This window comes from Pan paniscus, chromosome 4 (genome assembly GCF_029289425.2).
Source record: "Pan paniscus chromosome 4, NHGRI_mPanPan1-v2.0_pri, whole genome shotgun sequence".
In the NCBI taxonomy this organism is placed as follows: Eukaryota; Metazoa; Chordata; class Mammalia; order Primates; family Hominidae; genus Pan; species Pan paniscus.
In genome coordinates this window covers 155,141,674-155,159,779 of record NC_073253.2, presented here as the reverse complement: position 1 = coordinate 155,159,779, position 18,106 = coordinate 155,141,674, and the positions used below count along the sequence as shown (strand labels likewise).

The window sequence follows — 18,106 nt, the reverse complement described above, 5'->3', positions numbered from 1 at the left end:
GTTCAAGCGATTCTCCTGCCTCAGCCTCCCGAATAGCTGGGATTACAGGTGCCCACCATCACACCCAGCTAATTTTTTGTATTTTTAGTAGAGACGAGGTTTCACCCTGTTGGCCAGGCTGGTCTTGAACTCCTGACCTCAGGTGATCCACCCGTCTCGGCCTCCCAAAGTGCTGGGATACAGGCGTGAGCCACTGCACCCAGCTGGTTTTTTCTTTTTCATTTTTTGACAGAACTGCTGGGCAATCTTGTTTCTCCGTTTGGGGATATCAAGTTGTAAGAATGTTATGAGGAAGGCATTTGCAATAAGGAAACTAGGGTAATACACAAAGATAAGCAGAACTAAAAGATGGAAGCTACAGGAAGGAGTAAGAGACTGTGAGTAACTTGACAATCTTGTTTGTGCCCCTGGATCCAGCCATACCTGACACCCCTATACTTTTCAACTACATCCATCACTGGCTCTTTCCCCTTTAAGTATTTTCTCTCTCAATCACCTACAGAATGAATGATCAATGTGCTAATATTATTGGAAGAGGTTCTTGCCATTTGCAAAATTATGAAGCTCAACTTAGAAAAGCAAAGTAGAAAGAAAAAAAGGGATGGGATGGGGGAAGAGTGTTCCTCCTAGGCTTTTCTGAATCTCTGAAGAAAAATGTTTCATATTTTGCTCAGTGTCCTTTATTCTCTTTTCAAACTAGGGGCTTTCAGAGGCAGCAAAGACCTTAGAGTCAACCCCACCATTACACAGATGGGGAACCAAGAGCCAGAGAGGGAAGTAAGTCTCTGCATTTCATACAATAAATCAGTAGTAGGACTGAGACTAGAACCCAAGTTATCGACTCCAAAGAATGCTCCACCTTTCTGTGTGACCTTCCTCAGTGCTTTTTTCCAGGCAGGGTCACAAGTCAGCAGAGCTTGGGAGGGTTCTTGTGACCCTGCATGTTGCTGGGCCCCAAGGATCCATATCTTATCCAGAAACGTCTGCAGTTTGGATGTCTTTTCAAGTTCTGTGGGCACAGGCAAACAATCAGTGGAGTGCTGGCCTGGGGATGCAAAGGGGAGGGGAAGGGAACCAGCCCCTCTCTCTGCCTGAGCTTCATCATCTCTCAGGAAACAGGCCCATTTAGGGGACTGGCCGGGGAACCCCAGCTGGGGTTGGGGTTCTAGGGATCAGGACCAAGCCAGACATTGCTCAGTGTTGGTCACAGCAGGAAGGAGCCGCAGGAGGATTCAGATTCTGCTAAGGGTCAAAAGCAGGTAAGCAGGATTTATTAGGCAAGTCCAGGGCGTCACGTTCAGCCACAGGGCCAGATTGGTGCAGCCCTGTAGGTCAGTAACCGCAAAGGCGTCAATGGGACCTAAGGGAGCCAGCACTAATTGTCCTCAGGACGTGGTGAGAGCGGCTCTTCTGGGGTGGAGACTGGAGGGCAGGGGAAAGGAAAGCGAAGGACCCTAAGACCTAGGACCGGGTCAAATCCGAAGCGGAAGGAAGAGGAAACGCAAGGCTCTGCCTGCCGCTCGTCCACAAACCACTCAAAGCCGAACAGGAGAAATGACCTTTAATGTCGACTTTGTTTCCAACCCCACCAAAGTGCCATCCTTCAGTGAAGTACAAGGAGGGGCTTGAGAGGTACGAAGTCACGACACACACACAACGCCCCCGGCTGCCTCCTGGGCGCACAGTCGCCGCGCCCTCACAGGGCGGCCCCACGCACACACACACACAAGCGGAACACACGCACACCGCACAGACACACTCACGTGCACCCACGGTTAAATACAAGTAGAGAGGGACTCGTTTATATATACACAGAGGGAGAGAGAGAGGTAAATCCCGGCGGCGTCGGGTCCCCCAGGCTCTCAGCATGCTCGGCCCGGCTTTCCGCGTGGTACCTGGCACCCATGCCCCTGCCAGAAAAGCAGCTGCCCCTCTCCCCGGCCCTCCCCCCGGTTCCCCTTGGGGCGCGCGTCTACCCGGCGTGGACGCTCCCCTCCCCCCTCCGCCCCGCCCTCCCCTCCCCCCCACGATGTTTTCCTCCCCAGGGAAAGAAAGCTGCGCACGGGGGCCCTAAAACTGCCCGGGCGCCAGGGGCATGTTGCTTTTGAAGCCCGGCTGCCCGTTGGCCACGTCGGCCGCGGCCTCGCAGCCTCCGTTAGTGGCGCCGCCGTCGGTCCCGGGGCTCTCGGGCTCGGTCAGGAGCTTGAAGGTGAAGAGCGGGCCCGAGTCGTGGCGGCCGCGGCGGCCGGGGGGCTCAGGCGCGGGCAGGCTCAGGAGGGCGCCGGGCGCCTTCCACTCGGGGAAGGCGCACAGCTCGACTGGCGGCGGCGCGCCGCGGCCCAGGTAGCCCGGGCTCGGCGAGGCCGAGGGCAGGGTCCGCTGGCTGCCGCTCAGGCAGCTGCCGCTGTCGTCCAGCGAGTCCTTGCGCGACTGCGAGCGCTCCAGCGAGCCGCCGCGCGTCCACGGCCGGTAGGTGTAGGCGCAGCCGCCCAGGCGACGGCGGCGGCGGCGTCGGCTGCGGCCGCGGCACTGGCACCCGAGGATGCGCACGAAAGCGCGCTTGAACTCCTTGCTGGAGCATGGGTAGATGATGGGGTTGAGGCAGCTGTTGAAGTAGCCCAGCCAGAACACCACCTTGAACACGGCGTCGGGGGGCTTCAGGGTGGAGAACAAGGAGCCTGCAGTGGGGAGGGGGGTGGGCACGGGCAGAAAGACAGCAATTTGTGAGTAGTCAAGCTCTCGCCCCAATATGCTTCTCCTCAACATTGTCAACCCGCAGCGTTCCTGCCGCCAGGCCTTTCCCCGAGCCAGTTCCTCTGCCCGGAATACTTCCCTTTGCATTTCAAAATGAATGAATCCTACATTCATTTTTAGGGCCAGCCTCAATAACTTCGCCTTTGTCCATGAAACCTTTCTTGATCTAGTTAAACAGCATCTAAGCTCCTATAATTTCCTCCGGCAGCACTTGCCACCTTCAAGCTAAGTGATAACAATAATCGCCCACAATTGCACATCTCTTTTGGGTCAGGCACTGTGCTAGGTGCTTTCCCGATATTAGTTTATCCTTCACAAAACGTCATGAAGTAGATGCCGACTTATTTCCGTGGAAAACAGGTGTATTAAAGACCTAAATGTGAAAGGTAACGTTTTAAAGGTAAAAGAGAACAACATAAAAGACCATTTTTTTTGATCTAGGGGTGAAGAAAAACAATACTTCAAAAGGACGAATCATGAGGCAAGAATCTGAGAAGATATTTACAATGACCAAAACAGTCAAGGGATTGATATTTAGAATATGTGAGGAACTCTTACAAATCAGCAAGAAAAAGTGTTCCCAGTAGAAACGTGGGCAATGGAAAGTAGCAGGAAATTTACAAAATAGGAAACGCAAGGGCTAATGAACATATGAAAAGATAATCAAAATATTAGGCAATCAAATAAAAACCGCAAAGAGGCTGAGTGCAGTGGCTCATGCCTGTAATCCCAGCACTTTGGGAGACCAAGGCAGGAGGATCGCTTGAGCCCAAGGGATTGAGACCAGCCGGGGCAGTACAGGGGGACCCCATCTCTACAAAAGAAAGCATTAACCAGGCGTGTTGGTGCGTGCCTGTAGTCCTAGCTACTTGGGAGGTTGAGGCAGGAGGATCCCTTGAGCCCAAGAGTTCAAGGCTGCAGTGAACTATGATCGTGGCACTGCACTCCAGCCTGGGTGTCAGAGCAAGTCCCTGTCTCTCCAAAAACAACAACGAAAACGAAAACCACAAAGGGACATACCTGATAGGCTGGCAAAAATTAGGAAGCTGCATAGTTCCAAGTTCACACAGGGGTGTGGGGTGTGGGGACACGAGGAGCTTTGTGCATGGCTGGTGGGGGCACAGGCTGTACACACATCCTGGAGATGACTCTGCTAGCACTTGGTCTAAGTATACATACACCTTGTGACTCAGCCATTTTGCTCCAGGACACAGATCTCAATGAATTTTCACACAAGTCCATAAGGGTTCATATATGAGGGGGCTCATGGCAATATTGTTTGTAGTGACAGGAGGTGGGAGACAACCTGGATGTCCCTCCCTGGGAAAAGTAGAATGGGGTAGATGCATTCTTAGATATTATGCAGCATTTAGAGGCCCAGGGTGACATGTCCACATGACCACGTGGAAAGATCTGAAATACATGGTTCTTTGTGAAAACAGTAGGAAATAGAATGAGATTTATGACATAATGCCATTTAAGTAGCTCGCCAAACAACCACATGCATTTTGCAAAAACACATTCAAATTAACAAAAACATATTAAAGACAGAATGCCTAGGGGTGGAGGCAGAGGGAAATGGGAATGGGAATAAAAGGAAATAAATCAATATAATAAGAGAGAGGCCTGGCATAGACTCATGATGATGAGACGTTATGAATAAGAAACATGATTAACTCACCCCTCTGAATGTGAGATCCCAAAACATTTTATGGCAATATTAAATTAAAAACAATTTCCATTTTAAATATAAGTCAGCTGAAACTTGGAGAGGTGAAATGACTTGCCCCAGGTCACACAGCATGCTTGTAATATATCTGGGATTTAGACTAAATTCTATTTGAATAAAAATGTGTTTTTTTTTAAAAAAGATGCAATTAATAATACTCTGTGTAAAGATGAGAAAATATAAAAATGCAAAAAGAGAAACTATTTTAAAAGCACATATAACTCTGCAGTGCCAAAATACCATATTTTGGTGTGTATACTTTCAGATTTTTCCTCTTGTATATACAAATTTAAATATCTTAAAAAATAGAATAATTTCTAGAACATTTTGTACCTTCTAACCATGTCTCTGTCCCTGCCACGTGGCTTGTGGCATATTTTGTATTCCTGACTTCTCATACTGAGCTTCCCAAGGGCCTGGTCTTTGGGATCATCACTGAATCTATTTGTGAAAAGAAGAGCCAACACTCTTAGAGCATATCTGAATGGGAGGGATCTTAGCAACTGCCAAGTCCAACTAGTTTGCGGGTGGAGACACCAAGACCTAGAGAGTAGCTGGAAATCTCTGAGGTGGTTGGCACAGATGCCACAAGGATTCCCATCTTTGATTTTGGATTGCTCTTGAATTTCTTCTCTGTAGCATTTCACTTTCTTGATTATTTGAGATTTGGCCTGTTTCAAACCTCAAATAATCAAGAAGAAGAAATACAGGAGCCTAATTCTCTGCCCAGTAACTCAGTAGTGGCTGCTGGGGGGCAACGGCTGGGCTCCTGGTGCAGGAGTAAGTCAGCCAGGAGTTCAACTTAGAAAGAGGGTTATCCATACCTGGATGTAAGTGCCAAGTGTAAGTACTGACCTCTTTTTAGGTTGGGGGAAATGAGGCAGTGGGCTACTTTCTAGGTTTGGTCTAGGTGAGACAAGGGAGGGCACTATTTTGTGACCCGATTTGTGACAAGACTCACACCATTAGATTTGGGTCTCACCATTGGAGCTACTCTTTTGGATTAAGACTCTGTACAGAAGGCCCCAGCTGAAATGCAACTATGGTGTATGAGCACCTAGTATTCCCTGATGCGGGGAGTTGTCTCTGTCCACAGGGATGGGCTTATTTCTGTCACTGAGTCTGAAGAACATAGGAAACTGGCCTTGACAAAATGGGAAACTGGAGAATAAATTTTGGAGAGGGCCAGACATAGTGGTTCAAGTCTGTAATCCCAGCGTTTTGGGATGCCAAGGCAGGAGGATAACTTGAGACCAGGAGTTTGAGACCAGCCGGGGCAACATAGTGAGATTCCTGTCTCTACAAAAAAGAAAATTTGGGGAAGAAGTAGAGTGAGGGAGGTAAAGTTTCGAAGCCTTGTGCATTACACAGGGATGAGTGTGTATACAGGCAGCACATTACTTTGCATGAGGACACACAGAGCCCAGGATGGAGGCTGGAGCCATGGCCCGAGGTGGGATCCTGTAATCCCAGCACTTTGGAAGGCGAAGGTGGGCAGATCGCTTGAGACCAGGAGTTCGAGACCATCCTGGCCAACATGGCAAAACCATGGACAGGATCTAGAGCAGGAAAGCATGTTTGTTGAGGAAAAAATTATAACTTTGTTTGGTGCCAACCCCATTGAAGGTGGTTGTGAAATAGGCAATAAATGGATTAATGGGGATGCAACCTGAGAAACTGGCTCTTTTAAAGGTTACACAAATATCAATAATGCTAATAGCTAAGATTCATCATAGCCAGCATTTATCTTGTGTGTGTGCTCTGCAGGTCCTGTGCTGACTCTTCACACCGCTAGCTTATTTAATAATTATAATCGGAAGGTACCAGTGAGGAAGGTACTATTGTTGGTCCCATTTTTTTGGATCAAGAGACCAGTATATGATAGTCATAGTTATTTAACTTTTTATATGTCCATTCACTTGTTCATTCATTCATCCGTTCCACAAACACTAAGCTCCTGCTAAGTGCTAGGCATGAGGACAAGTTGTGGAATGCAGAGATGAGTTTGGGGTGTGGTGTTGCACCATGGCAGCTAAGAGGCCATTCAACAGAACAAATGTAGCATTAGGAAGGGGGCATAAATTTTACTTTCCCCCATGTCTGCGCGGCATACGTTTTTTGGTTGTTCTTCACATTCATCACACTGGAAGCACCTTGTCAGGGACAATGATGGGCTAGATTTTTGCCTCTGTTTTCTTACAATGTACCCTCCAAGGACCATGGCCTTGAGAAGTGTTCAGCCAAAGGTGAGGGGGTGATGCCAACTTTTCTCATGGGCATTTACTGCCACATTTTGGGTTTGGGCTCATTACACTGTTTATTCCTCTGAGAAGAAGAAGCCAAGGGCCATTCTTTGCCCTTGGCTGATAAGGCAGTGTGGTCAAGTGGCTGGAACCCAGAACTTGGGATGACACAGACCCGTATTGAAACCTCTCTTGAGTTATTGGCTGTTCAGCTTTAGAAGAGTTAATTAGCCATCTCAGCCTCAATTTTCCCATCTGTAAAATGGGGACAATATCTGTGTCATAGAGTTACTGTGAACACATGAAAATATCCATGTAAAATACTTGACACAGAGTCTGGCATCTTGAAAATAATAAATAGTGACCATTTTCTAAATATACTTTATATCCTGACCCATTCTCTTCCAGGAACTCAGCCCTAATTAGCCCCACCCAACTCAGATGGACTTATTTATTCTGCACCCCATAGAATTCATACAAGCAGATCATATTTTGTTATTTTATTGTTTGCTTTTTCATGTTAAGCCATCCCAGGTCTGGCTGAATCCTAGTTCATCACCTAGATTGTAAATTCCTTCTGGAAAGGAGCTATATCTTCATTTCTTTTCTTTTCCCCTCCAGATTTGTATATTTTTTTTATTTCAAAAGTAATACATGCTGAATTTAAAAAATATGTATTACAAAAAATCTGTTAAGTCTAGAGTGAAAATACTCCACTTAAGCAGAAGGGATCAGAGTTAACAGTTTTATTTGGAATCCTTCCAGATTTAAAAAAATGGGGTCATACTGCACATACCTTTCCCCAAATTGCTCTCTTTGCTTACAGTATGTAAAAGATATTTCCTTGTCAAAGTATGTCGTGCTATTTCACTTCTCTCCCCACCCCACAAGGGCTGCATTACATCCTACTGTCTGGATAGATGGTAGTTTTATTTAATGCCTTCTCTATAGGTGATTTCCAATTTTTGGCTATTACGGACTGCAGTGATGAAAAGCCACATGCATTCACTTTTTCATGCACATTTGGGTGTTTCTGTGCAATAAATTCCACATGAGGAATCACTGGGTCATTTCCACATTTAAGCCCTGACAGCCAAATTGCCTTTTGAACTGGTTGTACTAATTTACCCACCTATCAACTGTGCCTGAATCTGACATTTTCCCTACAACTCCCCACCTCTGGGCTCTTTCAGCCTTTTTAATCCTCACTTGTTTGGTAGGTGAACACTGATCTTGCCCTCTTGTTCCATTTGCATTTCATTTTCTTTTGTCCTCCTTTGCACCCTGAACAAGTCCTCAGTGACTTCTGACAGGGAGTCCCCTTTTTTATGGGAATGGGACTCCCTGGAATAGAATCCTGGCTCTGGCCATGTGACCTTGGGCCAGTTTCATACTGTCCCTAAGCCTTAGTTCCTCATCAGTAAGATGGGCTAATAATAGCACTGACCTCTCTGATTGTTGTGAGGATTAAGCAAGGTAAAAACATGCAGAGTCCTTATGAGCACTCTGGATCCCAGGTGTCTGTCACTCAGTCAACTCTGCATGAATAGTAATTAACTAAATAATAATTATTGTCCCTGTAAATCCCTGATTGGGCTGGAAATCTAATTTTAGGAAACATATTTGGGGTCTATTTTACTACATGTATCATTTTGGGTGAACTGCTTTCCAGTTTTGTGCCTGTTTTCTTTCTTTAATTGAGTGGTGTGAGCTGGGTCTTTTTCAGCCTTAAAATTCAGAGTTCTGGCTGGGTATGGTGGCGCACACCTGTAATCCAGCACTTTGGGAGGCCAAGGAGGGCGGATTACCTGAGGTCAGGAGTTTGAGACCAGCCTCGCCAACATGGTAAAACCCTGTCTTTACTAAACATACACAAATTAGCCAAAATGCTCGCTTGAACCCAGGAGGTGGAAGTTGCAGTGAGCTGAGATCGCTCCATTGCTCTACAGCCTGGTCTGTGTCAAAAAAATAAATAAATAAATAAATAAATAAATTCAGATCCCTCATGAAGTCAGAGACCAAAGCCTTGCCCATCCCTGCTGGGGCGTGCCTGCTTCCCTAGACTTTCACCACAGCGGGGCAGTGTGGGTCAGGGACTGGACCGCCAGGCTGCCACAGATGCCACAAATTTTTCGGCCCCCTCCTTCCTCCTTCTTCCTCTGCCAGCACAGTAGCTGCTGGGATTAGGGGGGTCCTGTTTGCTGCACTGGCCTGCCTTGGTGGAAACCAAGAAGCTGTCATTAAGTAACAAGATGCTAAGCCTGTTAGGCATGTAAGAGGATGTGTGACAGGGATCGTTTCCCCTGGGCAGCCAAACAGACCTGTCACTGGAGAAGAGTGTGGTGGGTGAAGCTGCTGGGTGAGGGGAGTAAATACAACAGGAAGTGTGGGTTCCTGGAAGGCCTGGACACTCTGTGCTGGAAGTCAGGGCTGCGCTGGGCTCTTGAACAATGCCACTAACCCCCTGTGCATGTTCCCGAGCCTGGCCCTGAGCCTGCCTCCGCTTCCCTTGCTCATGGAATGTTCCTGATGCTGCTTGCCCTGCCTCTTGGAATCATGGCTCGCCAGGCCTAGGAAGCCTCCTTCCTTAATGGAGGGCCAGTGAGGGTGAGGGGAGTGACTCACTCAAGGTCACTCAACTGGTGAATGGCAGAGTGGCCACCACGACCTGTTCAAGTTGCCATTCATTTGCTTCAGCAAATATTTATTGAGGCAGTGGAGTTTAGTGGTTAAGGACCTGCTCAGACATCACAGGTAGGTAGATCTGGGTTCAAACCCTAGCCCTGGCATTCTCAGCTGGGCGACCTTGGAGAAGATCCTTAAGTTTGGTGAGGCTTCGTTTCCTGGAAAATGGGGAGGGTAATAATTATTTTCTGTATGGATGAGGTGAGCTCAGGCTTGGTAAGTACCTGGCACATTGAAAGCACTCAATAAGTATAGCTGTGATGACTGCTTTGAGCGCTGCTACTGTTACAACTGCCAGCACCGCTGTTACCACCAGTACCACTGCTACCAAGATGAAGAAGGTGGTGAAGAGGATGAGGTCTATGTGCTGTGTGGGCATTGAGACTTACCCTACTGCTCTTTCCAATACCAGCTGAATTATGGTCTCCACGTGGTTCCTGAACCTGCTAAAATTGTGGGCAACATTCCTATATTTTCTTGGTTAGGGTCCATAGCTGTCATCATGGTCTAAAAGGGATCAGTAACCCTCAAAGGGTTGAGACTCCCCCATCCCAGGTCTAAAGCTTGCTAAGCATTCATCATTCTGCCACCTGGACCACCATTTACTTAGCGCTTTTCTTTGCGTCAATTAGTTTTTGGTATCTCAATTCTTTTGAAGGAAGCTTTCTATCTCTATTTTAAAACTTGCATCATTTACTATAAATAAAACATCATGGTGGAGAAAATAAGATGAAAACAAAACAATGTTTGTACCTCCTGGATAGCTCCAGACTGTGGTGTGAATGAGGCCTGCTCCCTGTTTCTCGAAAAGGGAGATTAGCAGTGGTTGAGAGGTGCTGAAGACATTTTGGCCCTAAACTGAGAGGCACTGCTCTCTGAGGAACCTAAAGGATTGAAAGAGAAGTGAACAGGGAACCACTTTGTCTCTGGAGAGCCCAGGCCCTGGCACACGTAGTAGGTGCTGAAATAGGTATTTGCTCACTGATGGACTGACTGAATATGTGACTCACGGTTTCTTGTGCTATCTGTAGATGTCATTTCAATCTTGCACATCACCCAAATCCATAGTGAATTTCACCTGCTATGTAGGTGCAGCCCTGGGAAACCACATGTGGGAAGCATTTCTATTATTTTATTCTTTTTTTTCCGGGGTGGGGTGGTGAGGGGAGGAGGGATAAATCGAGGAACAGATGTTGCCGTGAGCCCCCCACATCACTTAGTCTTTGAGTGCCCAAGGGCGATTTAGAGGGACTGAGAAGTGCAAGGATCAAAGGCTCACATTGAGCAGGATATACACAGGGAAAAACATTTCTTGGCTGGACATGGCCCCAGCAGGTCATCCTTAAGGTGCCATTCAACAAATCTGAACAGTGAACAATGAACAGTGGAGGTCTCAACCCTCCGTGAACCTGAGGGCCACTCATCAAAACCTCAGGGCATGTCTGTAGAATAGTAGCTACCATTTAACAAGCTCTGACTCTGTGCCAGGTGATGGGCTAAGTGCTTAACCACTGTTGGGCCAGTTACTCCTTCAACAGCCACTGTTCCCAAGGCAGTCCCTCATGACTGTGCTCTAGAAGGCACCATTCATACTGTCATTTACAACAATTCTTGATGACTGCGTCCAACCTGCATGGCTGGCCTGGGGGGCCATGATTCTTACACACAGGGGAACAGAAACTCAAATTTGATAGGTAAGTTGCCCGAGGCCACAGAGCTAGTAGCTAATAGAGTTAGAATTTAAATATAGGCAGCTGTGACAGAGGCTCTTAATCACCACAATGCAGCTCACAGGAAAACAAAATATACATACTTACGTGTGTGGAGATATATATATATATATATATATATATATATATATATATATACTTTTTTTGTTTATTCACTGTCAAGTCTCAACATAATGCTCATGTATAGAAAGGTCTGGGAGGGTGTGTCCTGGAATGTCAACTGTGCTTATCTTTGAGTGTGGGGAAATTAAGGGTGAATTTTCCTTCTCTGTGCTTTTCGGTGTTTTCCAAAATGTTCTTCATGAACACAAATTCCTTCTGTAACTGGGGAAAATCCAATGAATGTTATCTAAAAGCTAAAAGGCCAGGTGCAATGGCTCATGGCTATAATCCTAGGACTTTGGAAGGCTGAAGCAGAAGGATTGCACGAGTCCAGGAGTTTGAGAACAACCTGGGCAACATAGACGTTGTTTCAAAAAAAAAAAAAAAAGAAAGAAAGAAAAGAAAAAGAAGAAATAAAAGCTAAAAACCAAACAAGCCAAAAAGTAAAAAAAAAAAAAAAAAAAAAAAAAAAAAAATTGCCAGGTGTGGTGGCCCCCACACCTGTGGACCAGCTACTCGGGAGGCTGAGGTGGGAGGATTGCTTGAGCTCAGGAGGTTGAGGCTGAAGTGAGCTATGATCGCATCACTGCATTCCAGCCTGGGCAATAGAGCGAGACCTTGTCTCAAAAAAAAAAAAAAAAAAAAAAAAAAAAAAGCTGAAAAACAAGCCAAAAGATGCTGTGCGTATTGGGTCCTTGTTATGTGCTGTCAACTTTTTTAGCTCCTGTTTCATTTAATCCTGACAACAGCTCCCTGAGCAGGGTGGGATTATCCCTATTTTACAGATGAAGAAATGGGTAGACGGCAGCACCAGTGCGAGGTCCCTCACAAGTGAGAGACAGGTTTAAAATGAAATGAGATGATTTGAGAGATTTGAAATGAAAATGAAACCTGATGATTTGAGAGGTTTGAAATGAAATCAGACGGATGGCAGCACCACTCAGACAGATGGCAGCACCAGTCTGAGGTCCCTGAGAAAGACAGTTTTTAAATGAAATCTTTTGTTATTAAGCCCCCAGCAGCCCCCTCGTTAGTTCCTGATGTGCCTGTGGTCCCCTGTCCCTATCTCCTTATTGTGGGGCATAAATGGAGGAATCTTTTTATTCTTTACATATTCTTTTTTCTTTGAGACAGGGTCTCACTCTGTTGCCCAGGCTGGAGTACAGTGGTGCAATCTTGGCTCACTGCAACTTCTACCTCCCAGGTTCAAGTGATTCTCCTGCCTCAGCTTCCCGAGTAGCTGGGACTATAGTGCATGCCACCACGCCCGGCTAATTTTTGTACTTTTTGATAGAGACAGGATTTCATCATGTTGACCAGGCTGGTCTTGAACTCCTAACCTCGCCTCGGCCTCCCAAAGCGCTGACTTTACATATTCTTAAATCCATTGGCCTTCACTCAATATTGGCTGAAGAAATGAGGCAATGAGCAGGCTCAGAGACTGCAGTGTGGCATGGGGACCTAAAGCATCATTTATCTGGTCTACAAAATGCCAACCATGGGCTGGGTGGTTTCTAACATCCCTCTGGGCCCTGACATTCTGGGACTCTGGGATTATAAATTTGATTTGATTTATTTCACAGTCAGTGTCAAACAAGCCAATGACCTCAGGGGAGTCAGTGGGTGGAGAAACTGTTTTGATCCTCTTGTAAATGGAGTGGAACTCCTTTGCAGTGTGGCTCTTATTAGGGGCATTTGGCTACACCATCAGCCAAACCACATCTCCTCAGCTGAAACAATTTGGTCCAGTAAAAACTGGAAAAATTTACAATAATATGCTGCTTCTTTCAGCACCAGCTTTGTAAAAGGAGGTTTCCTTGGATTTGGAAATTCCCTTCAAGGTTTTTCCATTTTTATTTGCCACTTAACCCTGGAATGAGATCATAAACTTGTCCAATGAATACAATATCTTTGGGCCAATAGAGCCATGTTAAGTTTTAAAACAAATGCTGAAAACAATAATAACCAGAGCCACCTTTTGCAACAACTCCATTCCAAAACCAGTTATTAAGGTACCACATTTACAAACATTCTCTATTGTAATTCTCCAACAGCCCTGCTACTATGTATTTCATTTTGCAGAGGAGGAAATTAAGGCTTAAGAGGTTAACAAGGTCACATGCCTAGTATGTGGTGGACTGTAATTAAAATCCAATTTTGAAGTGTGGGTTTTTACTCATTTAATAATAAGGAAAAGGAGCATTTATTCATTTCCTTAAACACTAGGGGATTTCTCCCTTAACTGGGAACGCTGAATTGTCAAAGCACTTTTTCTGAAACTAAAATGTGGCATTTATCCCTTTCAACCTTGGATTACAATTGCTTAGGTCTATATCTCATCTCCTCTGATTAGACTATGAATGACTAGAAAAGAGAGTTCATGTCTGACTCTTCTCTCTGTGCCCAAGGCCTACCTAGCACAGTGCCTGACACGTGAAAGGCACTCAGCCAACAGGTGTTGCATGAATAATAGTGATAAAAATAATAAAACCAAAATGCATTAGCCTCTGGCTATGCAAAATGAGGTTCATGGATAAGCAGCACCTGAGTGCTGGTTAGAAATGCAGAATCTCTGATCCAGTGCATCAGAATCTGCTTTTTTTTTTTTTTTTTTTTTTTTTTTTTTTTAGAGCTGGGGTCTTGCTGTATTGCCCAGGCTGGATCTGAACTTGCTATGTTGCCCAGGCCAGACTGGCCTTGATTGCTGGGTTCAAGTGATCCTCCTGCTTCAGCCTCCTGAGTAGTTGGAACTACAGGCAGGTGTCCCCATGTTCAGTACAAAATCTACTTTTTAACAAGATCCTGAGGTGAGAAGTATTGCCTTAGCCTGCATTACAATTTTACTTTTAAGAACTGTTTTTGTGTGTATCTTGGGATTCATGGGTGAGCACAGGCTGGGCTGAGAGCCACCTCACTATGGGGTTGACCCCCTTGGCCCCAATCCTCCAGTGACTCCTCTAGTTTATAGGATAAAGTTCAAACTGCTTAGGTTAGAATGTAAGACCTATTCAACGTGGCTGCAATGGACTGATTCTCTGCAAGAGCATTGACTTTTCTGGCCCCTTTCCCTTTATTCACGCTGTCCACACTGGTCTGAGATACCCTTTTCTCTCCATCCTTTCCAGGCCTGGCTCAAATTCTTTCTTCTCATAACAACTTTCCTCTGAAGTGTGAAAGCAGAAGGCAGGAATGAACAGCATGAGAAGACCCGCTAAGATCCAGATGACTTACACACCCAACCTATTAATGTTTTCATCTTCACAATAGGCACGAGGGTGCCTTGGGTTCCGTAACTCCCAATTTACAAATGTGGAAATGGAAGCTGTGAGTGTATGGAACTCACCCAATATGACACAGATATTAAGTGGTAGAGTTATGATCGAAACGCTAATCTTCCTGGCCTCAAATTAGTTTCCATAATAAGCAATATTATTTCTAAACTCTGAGAATACTTCTGGGGTGGGGAAGGCCAGAACTAGGTACTTAGGTTTTTTTGTAATGGTTTTTTTTTTTACATTTTTAAAATTTTTATTACAATTAATATTATTTTGCTTCTACAAATGACAACTCCTAGAAGTAATGATATCTTCACATATATTTTATCTGGCTATTAAAATGCAAGTATCTAGAAGCCAGGAATTTTGTGTCACTTTTAACTTGACAATACTGGTTAAGCAGATAATTCAGTGCCATGTAATTTCAGGGGCTCACAGCCCTGCTGAATCTCATCCACGGATGTCCAGGAAGTACACAGTCCCCAGATTAAAAGTCTCTGCTCTTCTCTCTACAGATTTCCATCATAACAGTTGAACTTATTTACGGGTTTGTCTTTCTTGTTCACAAGCTCCTTAAGGCTAGGGTCAATCTTATTTGTCTTGGTTTCTCTAGCACCCAACACAGAGCTTGTTACAGTGAATGTGTAAAAATACTTGTTGAGCACATAACGTCCTTTTCATGTGCCTAACTCAGTATCGGGTTCATAATAAGTGCTGAATAAATGGTTGTTGCCTGTATTTGATTCCTTTCCCTTCTTTACTTACCTAAATGACATTCATGTGCCAACACACAGCTCAGTTTCCATCTCCTCCCAAAACCCTTCCTGACTGCTCCAGACTTCTTCTTTTTTATTTACCATCAAAGAGAGTCCATAGTACATGGGTTAATATAAAGTGCCATTGTTAGGGGGTGTGCCTCTTAACTCTTTGGGAACTGTAAAAGCTCCTTAAAGATGAGGTCTGTGTCTTGCCCTTCTAGCACAGGCCTGGGCATGCAGTCAGTGCCCATTGATTACCACTGATTAACTGATTGACCCATTCCAACTTCCAGTAGGGGAGCTACCTTTTGGCTTAAGCCCAGAGTTGAAAGCAGATGGGATGAAATGGTTTCTGCAGCACTAAGCTTCCATCTTTGATGCCAGACTGAGTTTGTTCCATGCTTTGACCTCATTGGAAATAGTAATTTCCCTGCAGAACACTTTTAGAAACTGAGCATTGGTGGGACTTACCATGAACAAGCTACAAAACTTTATAAAGGGTCATAAAAGAAGACATCTATAAATGAAGATACATAGATTGCTTTTGTATAGGAAGTCTCTATCCAAGATAACTTCACTTTTCCCCAAATTAATCTGAAAATTCAAAACAGTCTAATTAAAATCCCAACAGGTTTTTGTTGTTGTTGTTTTTGTTGTGTGGAGAGCTAAATAATCCAAAACCAAATTTATGGAAGAATATGGAATTTGGAAGAATAACCATGAGAAAAATATCCAGATCAATGGAAATAAAGAGGAATGGTAAAAGAGTGGGTATGAGGAAAATGGGTAAACTCAGCTCTGTAAATATTAAAACCTGTCATAGAATCATAGTAATTAAAAAAAAATCCTAGGGCAGGAAGTGCAGAAAAAGGCAGAAGAAAGATCAATGAAATTATGTAGTTTAGAAAGAGAACCAAATATCCATGAGAATTTTATATGCCATTTCAATGCATGTGGGAAAAAACAGACTAAGTGGTGGGAAAAAACAGACTGTAAGTTGGGGCAACAGGATAGCTATTTAAGAAAGAAATAAGGCTGGATCTCTACTTTATTTCTTACATTAAAATAAACTTAGACAGATCCAATATCTTAAATATAGAAAAATTGTTAAAGTATTAGAAGAGGATATAGGTACATATTTTTATAAGTATGAAATAAGAAAGACCATTTTAAGCACAGCTAAAAGTCCAGGATCTGTAAATAAATGTATTGATGAATTTGTCTAGACATTTTTATAAGGCTACAAATTTCAAAAACAAAAGAAGAATTGAGAGAAATATGTGTAATTCAAATGACAGTAAAATAATGATATTTGTTTTCTTTTCTTTTTTCTTTTCTTTTTTTTTTTTTTTTTTTTTTTTTTTTTGAGATGGGGTTTTGCTCTTGTTGCCCAGGCTGGAGTGCAATGGTGTGATCTTGGCTCACTGCAACCTTCACCTCCCGGGTTCAAGTGATTCTCTGGCGTCAAGTTGCTGGGAATCCAGGCACCTGCCACCATGCCCAGCTAATTTTTTGTATTTGTAGTAGAGACAAGGTTTCATCATGTTGACCAGGCTTGTCTCGAACTCCTCACCTCAGGTGATCCACCTGCATTGGCCTCCCAAAGTGCTGGGATTACAGGCATGATCCTGGCCAAGGAATGATATTTCTAACACACAAAGCTCTCTTTCAAATAAATAAGAGAAAACTCAATAGAAAACTAAATCATATGAATAAACAAATAAGAAGAGTAAGTATAATTGACACCCAATGAATTAATGAAAAATATAAATTTTTTTTTTTTTTTTTTTTTTTGAGACAGAGTCTCTCTATTGCCCAGATTGGAGCGCAGTGGCATGATCTCAGCTCACTGCAGCCTCCACCTCCTGGGCTCAAGTGATCCTCCCACCTCAGCTTACAGAGTTGCTGAACTAAAGGTGCGCACCATGGCACCCAGCTAGTTTTTGTATTTTTTTTGGTAGAGACAGAGTTTCACCATGTTGCCCCAGCTGGTCTCAAACTCCTGGGCTCAAGTGATCTGCCCACTTCAGTCTTTCAAAGTGCTGGGATTATGGGAGTGAGCCACCATGCCTGGCCTGAAATTTCTTTACAAAATAAATAATGTAAATTAAAAAGCAGCAAAATAAGGCTGGGGACAGTGGCTCACACCTGTAATTCCAGCACTTTTGAATTCCGAGGCCAAGGCGGGCGGATCACTTGAGTCAGGAGTTCGAGTCCAGCCTGGCCAACATGGCGAAACCCCATCTCTACTAAAAATACAAAATTACCTGGGCGTGGTGGTGCATGCCTGTAATCCCAACTACCTGAGAGGCTGAAGCAGGAGAATTGCTTGAACCCGGGAGGTGGAGATGGCAGTGAGCCGAGATTGCACCATTGCACTCCAGCCTGGGTGACAGAGCGAGACCCTGTCTCAGGAAAAAAAAGCAAAATATTAAAATATTTTAGGTATATTTTTGTGGAAGATATTTTAAAAAGTGCTTATACTCAATTTGGCAAGTGTGTGGGAAAACAGACATTGTCATACATTCTGGGCGGAGATGTAAATTTTGGGTGGAAAACTGGCATTATCTAATAAAATTAAAATGAGCATGGCTTTTGATCTAAGTATTTGACATTCAGGAATTTAGCCTACGTAAGTATTCTTGAAAGACAGCAAAGATGACAGTATAAAAAATTGCAGTAATGCTTTCCACAAATAGGAAATAATTTAAATTTTTAACAATAGGGGATTGTGAAATAAACCATGTAGCATTTACATAATGAAAAACCATACATTTATTAAAATGGTAAGCTGTCAACAATGGGATGATGTCCATAACAAAATTAAGTA

General features: G+C 44.3%; 1 protein-coding gene across 1 annotated transcript in view; it reads right to left on the bottom strand.

The window, feature by feature from the left end:
• Positions 1-1,544: 1,544 nt before the first annotated feature.
• The window catches only part of ADRA1B (adrenoceptor alpha 1B), a 56,667-nt gene continuing 40,105 nt past the window's right edge, over positions 1,545-18,106 (bottom strand). Inside the window, exon 2 of the mRNA XM_034960903.3 lies at positions 1,545-2,678. Within this exon, the coding sequence (XP_034816794.2) occupies positions 2,071-2,678 (608 nt within the window). The 3' untranslated portion in view covers positions 1,545-2,070. The remainder of the gene's footprint in view (positions 2,679-18,106) is intronic.